At 44.4% G+C, this 20,437-nt stretch overlaps 1 protein-coding gene across 1 annotated transcript in view; it reads right to left on the bottom strand.

The window, feature by feature from the left end:
- Impg1 (interphotoreceptor matrix proteoglycan 1) overlaps window positions 1-20,437 on the bottom strand; it is a 141,637-nt gene that overhangs the window by 18,446 nt on the left and 102,754 nt on the right. The window contains exons 13-14 of the mRNA XM_052189312.1: window positions 10,735-11,255; window positions 7,360-7,579 (exon numbers count right to left, since the gene is read on the bottom strand). Of these exons, the coding sequence (XP_052045272.1) occupies window positions 7,360-7,579; window positions 10,735-11,255 (741 nt within the window). The remainder of the gene's footprint in view (window positions 1-7,359; window positions 7,580-10,734; window positions 11,256-20,437) is intronic.

Below are 20,437 nucleotides of genomic sequence, written 5' to 3'. Positions count from 1 at the left end.
AAGCCCTGCATGCTTCTGAGGAATTTTCGAAGCCCAAGAAATGAAAGACGAGACTCTTGTTGCCGGAGATGCTGGCAGAATACGGAACAAACTGTGATTTATTCTGTTTTTCAGTTTATAAATCACAGAAACTTCTAACATTGGTTTGTACTTTTATATCACAGATCCATTTGTTCAGGGAGCTCTCAGAAGGGGGACAGCAAGCCAAACATCGTCGTAATAGTGTCAGCCATGGACTGGGTTCTACCGGAGCGCCTCTCTCTCAGAGGACGTGGGAGGTCAGATGCTGATTTGAATATGGAGGAGTAGGCCCTTGGGAAGCATGTGAGAATCTTTAGGTTGCTGTTGTCCCTCATAACTTCCGCTGGTCTCAAACTCACTGTGGGAAGGCGGGCTGGTCGCTTCAGAGGGAAAGAGGATAGCGTGGCTGGAGGATGTTGATGTCCCATTTTCCTCTCTCCTCACCAAAATCTGACCTTCGCCCCTGCTAAACAGTTAGTCTGTTTTTGGCAAGTGTTACCTGTCCCCTCACACGACCTCAGTTGCTCCCATCAAAGGCATCCCCTGCTACCTGTCTCTTCCTGCTTCCCTCGCCCCTTTCGGAAGTGCTGGATTTGAGCCAGAGGCTAAGCCTCCTGCTCTTGCTTTGCTGATAATCTCAAGGCTCCATTAGGGTTTCCCAGAGCTGTTTCTGGTTTTCTTTTCCTCTTCCGGTACTCAATGCCCTGGTTCAGCTTAAGCTGCTTCCTGGGTCTGCTTCCCACATATTGATTGCCAGGTTGGACCTCTTTCCTGACCTCTAGACAACAGCCTCATAGGGAGTGGTTAGCTCACCTGACTGCCGTTTCATTACCACTGGAACACACTATTAAACAAACAAATAAACCAAAACCAAACAAAACCCTTTCTTTCCTTAATATCACGGGGTCTTATTTAATTTATCCATTTTATATTTAAATTAAAAAATCATCTAGGTGGCATTCTTTGTCGCCAGATATTTTTTATCAAATATTCTACAAACAATGCAACATTTTGTGAATGAGAAACTGCCTTTAGGACATTCAAAGGACTGTTTAGTATCAACTCTACAGACATTTTGAGTGTTTCAAGATGTGTTAAAATTTAAATGACTTTATGTACTGGGGGAGTGTGGGCAAGAAAAAGTAAGATATTAACGTGTACTCCAGGAGATGTGACAGGGCTGAGAGGTGACCTGGCTCTCTCGCTTTCTGTTCCTTCTAGCCAGAGTCCCCCTTCTCCCCGCTCTGTTCCACAGCTGACAATCACATTGGAAGAGCAGCAGCACCCTGAGTTTACCAGACATGGCTGCGGTTTCCTCCCTCCCTTCTCTGTGTGGCTTGGCTACATATCAGGACCCAGCCCCCTTTTACCCTGTCTCTGTCTCTCTGTGCCTCAGTCTCTATCTGTGTCTGTGTCAGTGCGTGTCTGTTTTTCTGTCTGTCTGTCCCCTCCCTCCTTATATTCCCACCGTTAATATCCAGATTATGCTTCCTAACAGGTTCTAGTAAAACTTTTTGTATTTGTTTCTGTTTCTCTTGCTAGCTACTTAGCTTTTTGAGGGAAGGGGTAGCGTTAATTCCTCTTTATGTCCTGGTCTCCATAAGAGTGGCAGGCTCCTGGCAGGCTATCCACAGTCACTTCTGAATGCGTGGACAGCCAGGAACCCGTGTCGTGGTTCCATTATCATTCACTTATTTTTCTATAATAGGAAAGAAAAGGGCCGGAGGGGGTAAGAGCTTGCATAACTGCTGATAGTTTTAGAAAAATCATCCAATATTTGGGAATAGAGAGGGAAACTGGCAGTGTGACCTTCAGTATGGTCACAACAATGGTGGAGGCTACCAGTGCCCACCCCACTGGCTGCCTGCCTGTGTACAACTTGTAAGCCAGGAACGCTTATGTCTTTAAACCTTTTTAAATGGTTAGATTCTAAATAGTTATGTAAGTACTTACATAATATTTTCAGTTTTTACTTTTGGCTTGCAAAGCTTAAAATATTTACTATCTGGTTCCTGTAGAAAAACTTTGCTGATGTATGGAAGCCAGTCAGTCAGTTGTTTGACTCACTATTGACTCCATGATTCTGGCCTGGGCATTTTACCACTCTGGAAAGTTCGAAGCTAAACAGATAAACATAAAGTGACAGCATTTGCACTTTCTGGCTTATAGTTACAGTCTTATTTTCATGTTGTCTGTCATTGTGTTTCTATATCCTTTTCCCACGAGCTGTGCCGGCCTAATGATTCGCTTAGAAGTTAAATGCAACTTCAAAGCCCATGCTCCCTACCTGCCCTATGGCAATTATGGGTTTTATGTTTCGAGGAAGAGACTCTCGGTGCAGGTGGGAGAGGCAGGGTGCACAGGTCTGATGAATTTGGAAGCAGGGAGGACCTCAGCAGGGTGGGAAAGCCTGGCTGTGTATAGTGCTGACTTATATACGACTTTTCTTGACAAGATGGTGAGGGATGGGAAAAGGGTAGAAATCCAGCAACTCGCTGTTGCTACAGAGGACATCGCTGCTGTGCTGGGAACAGGTTCCACTCATGGGATACCTTTGGTACTTTCTGAAGATAAGCTCTTTATATTCTTCCCCATAGATAAAGCTAAGTATCTGTTTCCAATATATAATGCTTCCAGTGGGCTTCCTCTCTCTCTCTCTCTCTCTCTCTCTCTCTCTCTCTCTCTCTCTGAGAGTCTTTCCACAGACAGAGTGTCCCAGTCTTGCTGAGCTCCACTGAATGCTCAAACAATCGAGACTAGAAGTAGAGGGTTTTCATTCATTTGCCAACGATGACCTGGAATTTTATGGGCCTGTGCTCTTCAGCACCCACAGGCCTCTCCTACTCCATGTACTTGGACCGATACTCTCGTATGCCAGCCCTGACTTTGTAAACCTGAACAGACCACACCGGCACCTCAGGTGAGTGGGAATTTAACTCCCATTTACAGTTGCCTTCATTCGGGGTCCAGGAACCCGAGAAGCAGCACCATCTGCTAGGTAATGGTAATTTGCTTGTCTGTCAGTCACCAGGAAATCCTCTCCTCCAATACATCATGGAAAGGAGGAACGTGGCTTAGCCAGTCATTCTGTACAACCAGGGACGAAAGAACTGTCATCTGGCTAGATCAAAAGGAAAATGACAGAAGAATCCCATGTATACTTTCTTTACTGTTTCAAAATGGAGACCTTTATTTCTTCCTTAATCAAAATGAGAGGAGCTGGAAATGTAGCCTAGCATATGTGAGGCTTCTATTTCTAGCACTACAAATAATAATAAAAATATTTGTTTATGTCCCCAAACAGGAGTTCTGGTGATATGAAACTTCACCGTAACACTACGGGACATTTCTTTTAAAGGAATAATGTTTTAGATTTTATGCATTCAACAAGTTTTATAAGACACAGCAACTCATAGAACTAAGAAATGAATGTCCTTTTTTTTTTTTCTTTTCAAGCAACAGTGTAGAGCTTTGGGGTTTGTGGAGAGCAATCTCTTTGTTCTATCTTGAAACAAGGCTTCAAACAGGCAGGGGAGGGTCACACGTGAATGAGGATGGTGTCTGTGTGTCTGTCAATGTTTGTACCTGACTGCCACTTGCTCTTTCCCAATGGCCACCACTTCCGGTGACAGTCTGTACTTCTGTGTCATCTGGAGTGTGAGCCTGCACAGTCCTGGTCCTTTGTGCCTCTTGCCAGCTGCTCAGTGTTGGCCATCAGCCCACTCAGTGGCCAGTTCATCAATGAAGAGGGGTCAGAGGCCTTTGGAGTGTGTCTAGTCCTACACTCCCTCTACTCAGGTGGCCAGGTCTCAATATGCTGAGATTTAAAGGGAATCATAGTCCTCTTCCTCTGGCTCCAACCCAAGCCCACAGGAACTTTCTTGAAGTTTGCTACATAAGAAAATGACCATTAAAAGGTATGTTTGAACTAAAAAAGATATATTTTTGATGCCAGCATAGTTTAAAGATGTCCTTTCTCTACAGTTCCTTTGGCCAGGGACTGTCGCACATGGATAGGCCATGCGGGGGTGTAGAGGAGCTTACGAGAGATCAGAGATGATGTTCCGGGCCCGATGAGCCACTCGGGTTGTCTCCCTGCATGCATCTGCCCTTTGTCTGTGGTGAGACTGGCCGGGCTCCACAGCTGTGAGCAGGGAATCTCACTGGCTCAGACCTCGTCCCCTCCTCCCCATGGCTCCTCCTGTCTTCTCCTATCTGCATTGTTGTTGATGAGAAGGAAAGCTTTTACGTGTAGTTCAGAGCCATGGCTTCTCCCTGTGCACAGCACAAAGTCATTGGAACCTCTTGTAGGTGAGTAGTGTGTGTGTGCACATTTTGATTTACCTAGAAGAAACCACACTCATTTTAAAAACATTTATAAAGCCATCTTTACGCTTTCAATCCTCCTGTTTTCAGAGCTTTTGTCTGGAGCACTGTTAATGTTTCAGGAGGGTCCCCATAGCCCTTTCCTAGCAGACTTTTAATATTAATTATCTTTTGTCCTTCAGTCATTCTTTTATTAATTTTCTTTGTATTGGAAATAAGTCATCTATCTCCAGGTATTTAGTAAAGAATAGAGTATGGAGAATTATTTCACCCTGAAGCTCAATGTAGCAGTGCAGTAACTTCTGCAAAATATCTCCCTGCGGATATTCTGAGTGGTCATTCATTCATTCATTCATTCAATTCAACAGTTTTCATCCATGTTTACTGATGGACCCAATTAGTGTGTCTAATTCTCTGAGGATTTCTGAGCTGCTCCCACTCAGGCCTGGAGAAGGCAGACTTCCAGGTCTTCCTCTCTGTCTTTCCCTACTGCTCCACCTCTCCAGTTGGGGACGTACCCCGCAGCACACTGGCAAGCCTGTAGGCATGCTTCTCTTAGTTTGCTCAGCATAAATTTGGCTCTAGTGGGAACTGCAGCAGATCTTAGGACTATCACACCCCCAGTTACCTAGAGGAAAGGCTACACAGCACGCCTGACCACAGGCTATCCCTGAAGATAACCTCAGCTCCCACGGCTTCACAAATACCATGCCATGCTGATGTTTATCACTTTTTGTGGCACCTTGTGGAGGTCATAAATTAGTAGTTAAGTTCATGACGACAATGCTGTAACCCTGACTATTAACATTTATTAGGCAACTATAATGTGCCAAACACCATGCTAAAGACTAAAAATACTCTAGCATGTAGCCCCTCTCCTCCGCCTATGGTGATACCCGACGCAGTCCTTCATACTGAACTAGCGTCATCTCTATGACTTTGGCTGCACCTGTTTGATAAAGATAAGACAGCTGGGCTTGTTGGCTGTTGATGGTCCCTCATAGAAGGAAGGATGAGAAGGGTCATGGGAGGACTGTCACCTCAGTGTCTAGCCATTCCTACCAACTCTTACTGCATGAAGTTCTTCCCTAATTGCCTATCACCTCAGGTAGGACCTAGGGTAGATAGGTTGGGAAAGGGTTGGGTGAGGGCTTCATCTACCTGAGTTGTCATGCATACTGGGCACAGACCTTGCAGTGTGACTGCTTTAATGACACCCATACCCTCAACCCATTGCTCTGTAAGTAAGCCTAAAGCACTCAATGGCTCTCCAGAGTGAATAATGCTGGTGGATGTGAACCTCAGTTTGGTTTGGGGACCTTAGGAGAAGGTCCCCCACCCCCACCCCGGGAAGGAGTTTTAACGACAACATTTCACTGTGGAATTGAGCACATAGGATGCACATTCAGTTTTGGATTGTGCAGGCTGTGGCTAGCCTGTACTTTCAAGCATCAGTAGCGGCCCTGGCACGGCGCCTTTCTAAGGCACTTATCGAGTGGTTCCTAATGCTCAAACTCCTGCTGTCAGAGGCACACACCCTGGCTCTCCCCAGCCTGCACATTCCATGGACAGTTTTTATATTAAGTGGGCTCCTAAAGACTGCCGGCTGACTGAGGGATGGAGGAAGGCAGGGACCGTCCCTCCCCTCCCGTGCTCCCTAGTTCTGTGCTCCCTAGTTCTCCCATCTCTTCCTGTTAGTTTTACCAACTGACTGAAAAGAACAGCCTTAGCCCTGGGCAATCAGTTTTTCTCTGCCATTTAGCCATTTGGGTGGTCTTTGCTTGCTGGGGAAGGGGGTCTAGAAGTCTTCCTCAGGCTGGTCCTGTTTGGAGGCAACCATTTCCCAGCTCAGTGCCCAAGGCTGTGCTGTCTTTTTTAATGATGCTGTTTACCAAGGTACTGAGGCAATTTTGTAGGATTGCTCCAAAGCTTGCTCTGTCAAAGATAAATGTTTCCTACTGAGAATTTTTTTTTTGCTTGTATTTTTGCCCAAGGCCTTTTCCCTCTGTCTTGGTAGTTAGTCCACAGAGAGCTAGAGAGAGCTTTAAAAGATCTACTTCACTAATTCATAGCCAATTAGGCAACTTTGTTTTGAATCTGACTGGAAGGTCGCTTTGGCAGTGGGACAGAGCCCTCCTGTCTTGCACTCCAGGGGATTAAAAACCTTCCTGCAGTTAGTTAGAGAACAATTTTGTAGTGCATGGTAGAAGCAGTCCCCAGTTCAGCCTTGGCCATGACAGTAGTACATTGCGTTGTTGCTGGAGCAAGCCTTTGCTTTCTGTTACAGAGTTTCTGGCAATCTCTTTGTTTTATTCACATGGGTGCTATGCACATGAGGCTGTGCAACTGAGAACCAACATTAGTTTATTCTTTGGTGATTTCTCCATATTTCAATTTTGATCTTTTTTCTTCTTTCTTTCTCTTTCTTTCTTTCTTTCTTTCTTTCTTTCTTTCTTTCTCTCTCTCTCTCTCTCTCTCTCTCTCTCTCTCCCTTCCTTCCTTCCTTCCTTCTTTCTTTTCTTTTCTTTTCTTTTCTTTTCTTTTTTTTTCTTTTCTTTTCTTTTCTTTTGCCTCCTCAGTGTTTGGTCATCCTCAATTTTGTTAGGAAAAGACTATTCTGATAGTTTACTGCAACCATAGGCTTCTGGAAGAGGAACACTAGATTGCCACAGCTTCTTTTAGAAAGTGCCTTTGAATTTTAGCAGAATGTAAACTAGCTTGGTTTGGGGCTATATTTCAAAAAATTCAGTATAGCAAAAGTTTATTCCTGAGAAAACGGAGGCTCTCTGACTGTGTGGTTAGAGGCCCCCTTACTGTTTGCTTTTCAGTGTAGGAAAACTTGAGCAGGTTCAAACCTCTCCCTTCCTTAATCGGGAAGTTGGTAGCTTCTAAAAGGTTGCCTTGCTATGTCCAATTTAATTTCATTGTTGCAGTTTGACACTTAAAACAGCATGCTTGAAAACAAAACAGAATGAACCAAGTTCCCTGACTTTCTTTGCTGGCTTCACCTACCTGCTTCAACATTGAGGGAATAGCTTTCGATTTCCAGATTGAGTTCTTCAGATGCAGCGGACCGAAGGTCCTCCAGGACCTCACGCACTGCCTGGGTGAGGTTGTAGGGCACTGCCTTTGCAAACCTCACTCTGCTGTTAACGATCACACTCCCGTTTCTGAAGCTGAGTATTTCCAGTTGCTTAAACCCAGTAAGATTCGATCGTAGATATGGAACCAGCTGCAAAAGAATGAAAGGGTTTATTCCTAGCTCGGCCACTGCTGCCTCTCTTTGTGTTCCCATTTCCGATGCATGACCTGCATTTCACTTCTTCATTGTTGTTCTTGTTGTTGGATGTTGAGACCGGCACACCACAACCTAATGAACTATTTATAGTAATTATGTTCATATTTCTACCTTTCTGCCTGTGTTGAGATAGATGGGCAGGGATTTTCTTCATGCCTTGTGAGAACAGATGCTTAAAACAAAACCAACCAACCAACCAACCAACCAACCAAGTCAATGCTATCAGCCAAATAGTGCTAGGTTACTAATTCTTTTTAAGTGAGTATTTCAGATTGAGCCCAGGAGCCTACCAACCTATGTCTGTGTAAATGGAAGTAGTCAATTTGAAATGACCCACTGAGATAAAAAACCATGAGAACCCACCCTGTCTTTATGTCAGTGCAGTAAAACTTCATAGCATGCAGAAGGGAAATGAAAATGAGGAGTTTGGATGGAGGTCGCTGAAGCTGGTCCCAGCTAGCTGGACGGCCCTCATTGAGCAGTGCAGTAACTGGGTGGGACCTCATGCTTATCTGAACTGGGTGAGAGAGAGCACAGGCAGCTTCCTGGGGATTCCTTCTCAAATATGATGAAATCATCTCAAAAGTGTTCTCAGAGTTTCCCGTGTGTACACACGTCTTTTGTGAACCACAGCCATCTTGAAGTTCATTTTTCCAGAACTCTTTCCTGACTCTAGAAGAGTTTCTGAAAGGCAGCTGTGTATGAACAACTGGCCCGAAGGCTCAAGCTGTAAGCTTCCAGGCCTGCCTCAGCGCCACACGCCCTTCCTGTCTCTGCCCCACTAGAGCTTTGATTCTGATCTTGCTTCATGAGGTATGCTGCTTAGTCATGGAAATTGGGTAAAAACTAGAATTTTCCTGAATATTCCTTGATTGAGGAATTACCCCTATCAGATGGGTCTGCGGGGTCTGCGTCATTCATTTTAACTAATGTAGCCCACTGCAGGTTTTACCACTTCTGGGCAGGTGGTCCTGGGTTATACAAGAAAGCGGACTGAACAAGTCACGAGGAACAATCCCATAAACAACATTCCCCAGTCGCGTCTGCATCAAGCTCCTGTCGTAAGTTCTTGCCTTGGAGTCAGTCCGTCAATGAGAGACTAGAACCTGTAAGGTGAACCAGTTCCTTCCAGAGCTGACTTTGGTAAAGGGTATTTATTACAACAACAGAGAAGCAAAGTAGAATGGCCCTGTCTTGAAAACAAAATGAACCTTTCTACCTGGACTTGTTCTACTGCTCTGCTGACCTCATTCCTTTGTTTTTATTTTTTTTCTTTTCTTTTTGGTTTTTTGAGACAGGGTTTCTCTGTGTAGCCCTGGCTGTCCGGGAACTCCAGGCTGGCCTCAAACTCAGAAATCTGCCTGCCTCTGCCTCCCAAGTGCTGGGATTAAAGGCATGCGCCACCACTGCCCGGCTTGCTGACCTCATTCTTAAGTTAGCCCTGCTTTGACCTGGGGAAGGAGTTTTTGGTTTTCACCCTGTGTACCGACAATTAGCTGCTTTGTCGACCACATTAATTCCCAGAATGCAATGGCTTCATTAGTGATGATATTTTCCCAGTCTCAACGCAGCCAACCCTGGTCACGCAGACAGCTCCATCACCACAAAGTGTGCAGGGATGCTGCTCCTTTGCCTCACGTTGACAACCTGTTCTCCCTCGCTCTTTCTTCTGTCATCTCACGAGTGAAAACAGAATGTAGCAACCACTCAGCCTTGGCTTTGCAAAGGAGGAAAACTTCTTAGGGTGGCACAGCCACCTGTGGAATAAACGTGGGTCTCCAGGAGGGCATGAGAACACAGCTTCCTACCGAGAAATAAGCCTGATTCTGGTGTCGCTGTCCTTAAAGCATCCCGATCGCAGTCCCCGCTTCCCAGTTCTCCTTTACACAGCCTTTCCTTTCTTCCCCTTCCCTTCTCCTCTGTGGAGGGGGAGCCCCTCCATAACCCACCCTGGCAGCATATCACAAACCCTAAGGAAGCCACTGGGAAGCCACTGGGGTGAGGCTCATGGTGACACGGTTCCCTAAGATAGTCTCAATACTCACCCCATGCAGTGTGTGTGTGTGTGTGTGTGTGTGCAGAACAGAGAGTCTTACTTGAAAAATGTTCAAGCCACTTGATAATTTAACTTATACGAAGCATATATATTTTCTGATATTGTCAGAAATCATGTGTAAGATATGCATTGTGCATTTTATTTAATCAGATACGACTGTTGCAGCCATCACCGGGTTCAACCTTTATTACCACACTTTTTTTTATTATACATGTAGGAACAAAATTAAGATGTGAGTTTGAGGATGCCTATTATCAAAATATACCCACTGTGAAAATCTTCTCACTTTATATGCCCAGGATCAGGGATGACATACAGCCATTTACATCAACCTGAGAGCTTTCATACCTGAATGCTCCTCCTCTTCCATTCTGGGCAGCATTGGCTCTGTGTGCTGTTAGATTCCAAGCTCAGTGTTTCTGTCTTGGACTATAGTGTTTCTGTATCAAGTTTGGAATAAAAATATTGAGGGAGAACCAACCCTAATAAGGAGAATTTAAGGATAAACTCCTCACTGCGGGACTAGGCAGTCCCCTCCCTCTGTGGCTAGACAAGGTAGCCCAGTTAGGGGGAAGTTGCCACACACAGGCAACAGAATTGGGGACAAGCCTCTCTCCAGATCGGGGGAGGGGACATGCATGTGCAGGGGAGGGGTTTGTTATGGAGGGACTCCTCCTTCACAGAGGAAAAGGGAAGAGGGGAAGAGAGGAAAGGCTGTGTAAAAGGAGAATTGGGGGGCGGGGCCTGATATTGGGATAAAAAGTAAGTAAATACATAAATAAATAAAGGAAAAAAAAAGAGGACAAACTTGTTCCTCTGACTGCCCACCATAGAATTCATTTCCTTGGTTGGAATCAGATCGCCTCAGAACTCTAGATGGATGCCTTCTGCAACAGTATAGCGGCCTAAATGCTCCTCTCCTCTTACCCTGCATTGCTCAGGATGAGCAGTGATCACCATGTAACCGTAAAGCTGACAGCAGAATGAACAACGAGCCCCAGCAATGGGAGAAAGCCATGCCACACCCACTCACCAGGTCTGTGAATCGTTGTTCCAGGGCTTGGTACTCCAGAGAACTCTTGTTGAACAGGTCATAGGAGAAGGGCATGTTAGCAACTCGCAGGCTGAAGAATACCACTAGCTCGTGGCCCGTGGTGGCGATAGTCTCAGAGCTGGTGGTGATGTACTGTAATGTTGGGGTGGGCGTGGTCATCTCTAAAAACTGACCGGAGGCAGAATCATATCCACTCAGTTCTGATATGTCTAACAAGGCAGGTGTGTCAGACACACCCATTTCATCTAGGTCTTGGACTGGATCGTGGCTGCTTGTGATTAACTCTTTGTCACTGGGAGATGCAGGCCAATGTGACACTTCCAGAGGCAATTGGCGGATGGTAGAATAGTCGATAGTGGGGAGAGTGACCTTGGGGAGGAATGCTGTGGCCATCAAGGGAGGGGAGCTTTGATCGTCCAGAGAGAAGATGCCAGGTGTAAAGGAAGGTAGATTTTCTGATCCGGAAGTCCAGGCTGATACAGGTGGAGACCGAGAACTGTCTTTGGAGGACACGCCTGATGCCATTTTATGTCCAATTATTTCCACCCAAAAAGAAAATAAAAAAAAAAAAAACAAAGTTAATCAACCTTAAGGAATGATACCACATTTACACTGAAAATTTCAATCATTTTCTAAAAAGGAGATTGGTACAGAAAGGACAGGCAATGCTGTATCCAAACCTACGGAGATAAAGCATGGGTCCCTGGACTCACTTTATCCAGACCCCAAGTTCTACATATATGAGATGAGGAGAGCATCAGTTAATTCAACTTTCTAGGACTACTGTCTTGGTAGACTTAGCACACCTGCAGATCAGATAAAAGGGTTACTGAGCACCACAGTAGAGTTGGACTAGACCACGGTTGGTGCTGGCATAGATTTAAAGCCACACCCTCACCTAGAACGTCCAGACAACTTTCTGCAGCTTTGGTTCAGAGATTTTTATTCGCCTTCTTATACTGCAAACCTGAATTTTGCACAGCTAAACTTTTTTTGGATTCGATGATCACATTTTGGTAGCCTTATGACCTAAAATTCTACTACTTTTTGTTTTTTTCAGAACTGGATGTTCAGATTGAATAAGTGGACTGTTTGCAGACTGGTGTTGAGGATGTTAAGGTATGGATGATGCATATTTGGACTTTATAGTGAATGTGCAACTTGGTAAGTATTTGATAATATTTCAAGCCTTTTCGTTGCTTTCACATAGGACTGCTGAAGTCCATTCCATTTTTTGGTACAAAATTAAAAACAGTATTTATGAACCAAGAAAGTAGTTATATGAACCTTTCAGATAGAGAGATTGATGGATTATTAAGGTAGTCCAAGAAACCTAAATCCTGAGCCACTGATTGCGCTTAAGGGACTCGGTGAATAAAGGAGGCAATTTTCTATGATTACTTCCAGTGGCATTTTGGCAAATCTGTGGGAAAGTTCTGCTGAAACCTGCATGCTAAGTATGATGAATGGTCTGTCTGAACGCAGATAGAATCTTTGGACTTGCACTCAAATAATTTACCACAGTGCAATCACCAAAACTGAAACTCCAAGTTCTAAACAGCTCTGAGAGGCAGAGTCATATAAGCTTTATTACTTTCTTAAAATAAAACCTTACTATTGGTCGAGCTATGCTTCCATAACGGGAGGAACCCCTTACTCGTTGTCCTCAGCACAAAGTTCCTAGATGTGTAACCGTGGTTCAGTCAACTGCCAGAAATAATATTTGCTGATGTCTGTTATCTCTGTGTATATAAGCTGAGATTTTTATTCAAATCATTTCCTATGAGCTGAATGCTTGCATACCTCTCAAATTCATGTGGAAAACTGTTCTCCCACAATACATTTGGAGATGAGACCATAGGGAGGGAGGGAGGGAGGTTGTGAGAAAGGAGCTTTTGTTGGATGATGTTGGTATTGGTACCCTCATCTGAACAGATATGAGGGACTACAGAAGGCATCTGTCACACCCATGAGCAACCCAGGGGACATCCTATCACCAGGGATCCAGTCCGTCAATAGTAGCTTGATTTTGGAATTCCTTTGTTTTAACTTTTAAAAATTATTCTTCTTTCATATAGTACAATCTGACCACAGTATTTCCTCCCCCCTCTCTTCCCTGTCTCTCCCTGAAACTCTATCCACTCCCCTTCCTCTGTTTCTCTTCAGAAATGAATATCTACCGAACATGGCATATCAAGATGCAGTAAGAACAGGCACTTGCCCCTTGTTAAAGCTGGACAGCGCAACCCAGTATGAGGAAAATGGGCCCAAAAGCAGGCAAGGGGGTCAGAGACAGCCCCTGATTGCACATTTAGGAGTCCTGTAAGAAGACTAACTGTAACATATGTGTAGCGGGCCTAGGTCAGAGCCATGCAGGCTCCCTGATAATCAGCTTAGTCTCATTGGGTCCCTATAGATCCGGGTTAGTTGATTCTGTGGGTTTTCTTGTGGTGTCATTGACTCTTCTGGCTCCTACAATCCTCCCCACCTCCCCTCTTCCCTGGGAGTCCCTGAGCTCTGCTTAGGGTTTGGTTGTGGGTCTCTGCATCTGCTTCCATCAGTTGCTGAGTGAAGCCTCCCTGGTGATGACTGGGCTAGGCCCTAAGCTAGATTTTGGACTTCTTTCACAGTAGAATGTACAACTATACTTCTGTTGCTTAATTTAGTTAGCATACAATATTTTGTTGTAGCTTGTTCTCAGTATCTGTGCAAGGCATGGGAATGAGTAAATTGAAAGTGTCTCAGTGCTAGTTATGATTGGGTCTGACTTCTTTTTATACACACACACACACACACACACACACACACACACACACACACATAATTGGATATTTTACTATTTACATTTCAAATCTTATCTCCTTTCCCGGTTTCCCCCTCTCCCAGAAACCCCCTATCCCATCCACCCTCCCTCTGCTTCTATGAGGGTGTTCCTCCACCCGCCTACCCACTCCTGCCTCCCTGTCCTTGATTCTTCCACAGTTGAGCATCTATCGAGCTTTCATAGGACCAAGGACGTTTTCTCCCATTGATGCCAGACAAGGCCATCCTCTGCTACATATGCAGCTGGAGCCACGTGTACTCCTTGGTTGGTGGCTTAGTCCCTGGGAGCTCTGGGGGGAGGGTCTGGTTGGTTGATATTGTGATATTGTTTTTCCTATGGGGCTTCAAACCCCTTCAGCTCCTTCAGTTCTTTCTCTAATTCCTCCATTGGGGACCCTGCACTCAGTCCAATGGTTGGCTGTGAATATGGGCCTCTGTATTTGTTAGGCTATGGCAGGGCCTCTGAGGAGACAGCTATATCAGGCTCCTTTCAGCAAACATTTCTTGGCATCCACAACAGTGTTTGGGTTTGGTGACTGTATGTGGGATGTCCCCCTAGGTGGGACAGTCTCTGGATGGCCTTTCCTTCAGTCTCTGCTCTACACTGTCTCTGTAATTGCTCCTGTGAATATTTTGTTCCCCTTTCTAAGAAGGACCGAAGCACCCACACTTTGGTCTTCCTTCTTGAGCTTGTGGTCGGTGAATTGTATCTTGGGTATTCGGAACTTTTGGGCTAATATCCACTTCTCACTGTGTGCATACCAAGTGTGTTCTTTTGCGATCGAGATAGCTCACTCAGGATGACATTCTTCAGTTACATCCATTTGCCTAAGAATTTCATGAATTTATTGTTTTTAATACCTGAGTAGTACTCCATTGTGTAAATGTACCACATTTTCTATATCCATTCCTCTGTTGAAGGACATCTGGGTTCTTTCCAGCCTCTGGCTATTATAAATAAGGCTGCTATGAATGCAGTGGAGCATGTGTCCTTGTTATATGTTGGAGAATCTTTGGCTATATGCCCCAAAGTGGTGGAACTCCAGAGAATCAAGTAACCCTATTAAAAATGGGGTACAGAGCTAAACAAAGAATTCTCAACTGAGGAATATCGAATAGCTGAGAAGCACCTAAAGAAATGTTCAACATCCTTAGTCATCAGGGAAATGCAAATCAAAACAACCCTGAGATTTCACCTCACACCAGTCAGAACGGCTAAGATAAAAAACTCAGGTGACAGCAGATGCTGTGGAGGATGTGGAGAAAGAAGAATACTCCTCCACTGCTGGTGGATTTTGAGCTGGTACAACCATTCTGGAAATCAGTCTGGCGGTTCCTCAGCAAATTAGTCTGACTTCTTCGTGTCATGCATTTGGATCTGTGCTTCTGGGCTGTGCACTCTGTGCTCCTACAGATGATGGGGGCTGGGAAATGAGAGGCGTGGAGGATGGTGATGGAGGACTGTGATGGAGGACGGTGATGGACAGCTGGAGTGCTCTGGGACCAGCAGCTCACCACCTGCTCCTTTCTCACTCGACAGACTTGAACCAGCTTAAGATAGGCGTGCTTCATGTCGTCAGTCAGGGACTTTGTACATTTCTCCCTCTGTGGCATCTTAAGACTTCACATGCACAGTGAACCTGCCTGAGCCGGCTCAGTGACATAACAGATGAGCATTGAAATGAAGGCCGCACCAACTGAAATACTTGTATGCTAAAAAATTCCTCATGTGTTCATGGAAAATTAAAATTTGCCTCCAATATTTTATTTTTCTTTGCTAAATCTAGGAACCCTATTTAAATGTGCTTTGCATTTTCTCTTAATCTCAAAACTAAAAAAAAAAATTTAAAAGGAGTTTTTTTTTTTTTTTTTTAAATAGCTCAAGACTGATTCTACTGAGGCATTAGTCAGCTCCTCTAGGGGGAAAATTATTCCAACCTTGCCATGACTTCTAATGTAAGTAGTTATGCCTTTACCTGATTCTTATGCAAACATGAGACATGGCAATGACACAGGCTATTCTATTATAAGTTTGAAATGCTGCGATAGGAAGTCAAGAGCTATAGCAAGGACACTTATTTCACTACGGAATATGAAAAATAAAAGACTCAGAATAACGATGTTAAGAGAGAGAGTGTGTGTATGGGTCCTACAAAGTGGTGAAGTGTTTGTGCATAGTGGGGCTCTAGCCTAAAGCCCAGCTGAAGGCAGAGAGGAGCGGGTTATTTCCATCCCTTTCTAGGCAGGAGCTTCTATTCAAAGTCAAGGCCACAGTTAAAATGGTCCAGCTCAAAGTAGATGAACATGGGAAAGCTGACACCCAAGGGAGAGAGGCCAACAGCTGAAGGTGAGATTGCGGGATGGTGGGAGTGGGCTGGGTGTGTGTGTGCGGGTGGGGGAGGGTGGGGTGGGGGAGGGTGGGGTGGGTGGGGGTAGGTGGGTAGTCATGCAGGAAGCCAGAAGAAGACAAAGAAAAAGAGAGCAGGCTGAAGGAGAGACGCAAGCAAAAGACTGTATCACATCCGACCCGTCGGGCATAAGCCTCAAGCATTTGCCCATTTCAAGTTGAAACAGTCTAAGAAGACATTCTCTGATATCCTTCAGATCTTCAGTTGGCACAGCCAGCACGTTCTTAGTTTTATATGAAACACTACTTTTTAAATTACAATCCCTTTCCTATGATAGAGCTAGGAAATGTGTTGTTTATTAATTCATTTAATGACTAAATAGGTATGGAGAGCCTCCCATGTGCTAGTCCTGGTGCTCAGATGCGTCAATGAACAACACAGCTGTCGGTCTCCGAGAGATGACTACGTAGTGGCGGGAGCGAGAAAAATAATCCTTCAAGTAACACATCAGAAGATTCAGAATGACAGGTGGGGGTAAGAACTCTGGAAATAAACCCAGTGGGAGCGGAGTTAAAGGATCAGCTGCACAGCAGAAGCGAAGGACGAGGACGTAGGGAGAACATCTTGTGCAGGGGACCCCTAGCTTGGGGGCAGGGAGACCCCATTGAATGGTCCAGTATCTGCCAGTGGTCCTGGCAGCTGAAGATGGAATTCTCCTAGACATCCTTTCTTAGGATTGTTCAATTAAAATGAAGAAGTAATCCAAGGGAGTGGGAGAAATGGTTACCAAAACAAAACAAAACAAAAACACAAGCCAACAAAACCATCAGAGACAGCTTCTGGAAAATGGAGACGGCACTGCTAAGGAGAACAAGACTGGATGTGGGCGGTGGCTCGCAGATCTTCACTGACTGCTAAGCCTGCCACTTTTCTGAATTCTAACTGGAAAAAAAAAGTGTAATACCCCCCCCTCCCCCCGCCTTTCTCCCTTTCTGTCTGTTCTTTAGAAACAGGCTAAATTCTAAGCATGCACTCTCTGACACTGTAAAATTCATTTCTCTGCCGAATACTCCTTCAGCTGCCTGTTACCCCATGGTTTCTCTTTCAATCGCCCATAAGATGATTCTCAAGCTTAAAAAGAGAAAAAGGATTAGTTTTGTCTAATTCTACAGGAAGCATGGACGTCACCAAGCCCTGTGACAGTGTGAGGATTTTTACAAAATAGTCTTACACCTTCATTCGTGGATAACTGGCAAGTGAAAAAAAAATGTCTGCCTTTGACTTTTATTTATAATGGCAAAATTTTCTGGAGAATGTATTACAAAGCACAAGAGGAAACCTGGGGCAGAGGGAATCGGGGGGAAAGACGGGAGAATTCTGAAGAAGGCCAGGGAGTGTATTCCACAAGGCTGAGGGGTTAGGTGCTCCCTCCTAAGAAAGAGTCTTGAAACTGAGGAGCCTCATCGCTAGGTGTTTATAGATGCTACACTGAAAATTCTACTGAGATGCTAAGGGGAACTAGCAATAAATAGAAGGCTAACCTGAGGAGAACAAAGTGCAAATTCATGGCAATCAGGAAATAAAGAGCTAACAGTACACCTGCAGGTATAATCTGAATGCTAACTATTGATTTAATGATAGTTGTATTGTTTACCAAAGCTTTGGTAGGGAAGGCTGAAGGGATCAATCTGAAAGAAACTGAAACCACCAGCTTCAGAAAGTCAACAAATAAGTGATTTCTTTTTAACAACTAGAGGAAGAGTGACTGCCGGGAAGACAGCTGAGCTCAAAGGCAACATTTTAAAGTTAGGGGCCTCACAGAAAGCAGGCGTGACAGACCACCCTTCCCTATGGTTTAACTTAAGAGACTTAAGAGACTTAAGACACTCTCTTGAGTGTGGAGACGGTTGCAGATTCAAACGCAGTTCTAGAAACGAACACAGAAGTGACATCAGTGAGAAAGCCACAGAGCAAGAACCCCCATCAGTCTGCTCCTTCAGGACAGTGACACAGACTGGTGGGCCAGCAGAACGGATTTTTCCCGAGACGCTGGAAAATTGACTAGTCTTGCTTAGCAATCACGGGGCTGTTTAATTACGAAAACCTGGCCAGATCTCAGAGCTCAGCAGTGAACAGCAGCGAGGTATTTTTTACTTTTCCTGTTTCCCTCTGTTCTGAGGCTCAGCGGTAGCCTGGGAAACAGCAGTCCTGATCCTCAGTACCAGGACTTCCGCAAGCAGAACGGTCCTACTGAAGAAAGAAGAGTAATTATTTGTTTTGACCTGTCTTTTGACTCCCTGGAAGCCAGACTCAAAAGGCCTGCTTTTCCCCCAGCTAAGCAGGACTCTCCTGAGGCTGAAGCGGCTACCTGCAGGGTGCCTGTTGGAACCACAAGGCACATGGACTAATTGCCTCTGTGTGAAGCAGTGGCAGCAGCAAGCACAACAGCCCCTAGCCGAAAACTCTGAGGGGGGAAAGGCAGAGGAAGAGTAGCTCGGAGGGACAGCTCTGTCCTGTGGAGAAGAAGCTGGCTCTCAGGTTTAGCCTGTCTCCTCTGAGAGGACATAAATTCACACAAGTTTCAAGCCCAAGCTTATCGAAGGCAGAAACTCCAGCAACTATTTTTCTCCATGTATGCATCTTTTCATGTAAACAATTTACATAAATGGAATAATTCAGTGTGGTGATAACGTTTTTTCTGAAAAGTATCTTTTGACCCCCAAGGAAGAGTACTCTTCCTAGACCTCACGGCCAAGCTGATAATGTGCTTGCGATTACTTGAGGGTACTTAACCCACAGTCCTGCGTACTTAGCTTGTATAAATTTAACGTGCCTTTAAGAGAACAATGTAACTAACTTCACTATGTCTTGGATTTCCCATGCAATCAGAGTTTACCACTTCAGCCAAGTGCATAATTTTGATCTTGACTGACATACTTTTTCATGAGCTTCCTCACCCAACAGAACAGAGTTTGTATGTGTTGTGGTTGAAAACAACATATGGATATAGGCTTGCGGTGTGTGTGTCTGTGTGTGTGTGTGTGTGCTTGAGTCCTATTCTAGGTTCAGTAAAGTAACTTCTTCCCTTGAAAAGTCCTGTTAAAAATCTCTGAAAGTGATCTCATACCTTTTCCATACTACACTTTCTGTGCTGTTCAAAGAACACAGATCAAAGCTCATTGTTCCGGATGGGCACAATTACAGCCCACAACACAGGCAGCAAGGACATCAGACATATATGAAGGACTGCAGACAATCCAGTAACCACAGACAACAGTTAGAAGTCACAGGGAGAGAGGTGGAGAATTTGAATTTGAGCTTGTTCTTGGCCAAACTAATACAACAGGCAGTTTCTGTCTCCATTCCTGAACAGCGCATAGATGCCCGTTGCTGCCTCCTCTGAGGTTTCTTTAAGGCTCCAATTAGCCAAGTTTTCAGTATATGGAATGTTGGAGTTGACTTTTCTCACTCACCGTAACCTTCAGGAGAGTCCTCTCAGCTGTTATCACTATGTGGAGTGACACCTATCATTTAAGATTTCTGAGAAGGAACATTTTACCTCAGTTTTGAATTCCTCCATTATTTAGCGGTCCAAATCAGTTCTGCATACCACTACTTGTTCTAAAATAGTTGTGGTAACTAATTTAAAAAGCTTTTAGTTATTCAATCTGTGAAGATTTTCTCACATATATCATCGAGATCTTTGTTAGGGTCAGCACCTCCATGTTTACTGAAGCCAAGCTATGGAAGTACCCTAAATGTCCACCAAAAGTCACACTGATAAAGTGTGATGTGTACACACTTTAAAAAGTTCTGTTTCAAACTTTAAGACAGAAAATATGCCTGTGATTATATACCCAAGGACAGCGTGTTCCAAGAAATAAGCCAGGAACGCAAAGAGATACCTCACAATCTCATGTATATGTAGAATCTTATGACGTCAAACCCATGCAAGGACAGAGTAGGAAGGTTGTTATGTAGAGTTTAGGAATTGTGACATGACAGACATTTGACAAAGAACACAAAATTTCACCTAGGTAAGAGGGAAGTTCAGATCCTACCATGGTGACTATAGTTAAAATTACACTTTCGTATTTACCGAAAGAGTTCAAGTGTTTCAATAACAAAATGGTAGTGCGTATATTTTCACAACTGAACTGTTGATATGTGTGTATGAATATACTTCAATGTATATAGATGATAGATGCATGCAGTCCTCTTTGTCAACAAAAGTTCTGCATTGAGCACCTCCATGTTTACCACAGAATGGAAATATGCTAAAAATCAACTTAATAAGCTGAGACTTTTATTCCTAGACCCCAGGGCACTTCATCCATACTTTCTTACTACATTAGTCCCATGTCTATAGCTAAGGGATTGGGTTGGCGCAGTGGGAGGAAAGAGCGCCTGTTCTGCTGTAGATGTTCTGCAGATGATTCTCAGTCAGTGTTTCTACTCTCCTAAGACATTTTATAAACTCCCAAACTGATTATATTGTCTGTGCTTCTGAT

This window comes from Apodemus sylvaticus, chromosome 7 (genome assembly GCF_947179515.1).
Source record: "Apodemus sylvaticus chromosome 7, mApoSyl1.1, whole genome shotgun sequence".
Classification (NCBI taxonomy): Eukaryota; Metazoa; Chordata; class Mammalia; order Rodentia; family Muridae; genus Apodemus; species Apodemus sylvaticus.
Note: the sequence above shows the minus strand (reverse complement) of the source record. Positions and strands in the feature narration are given on the sequence as shown.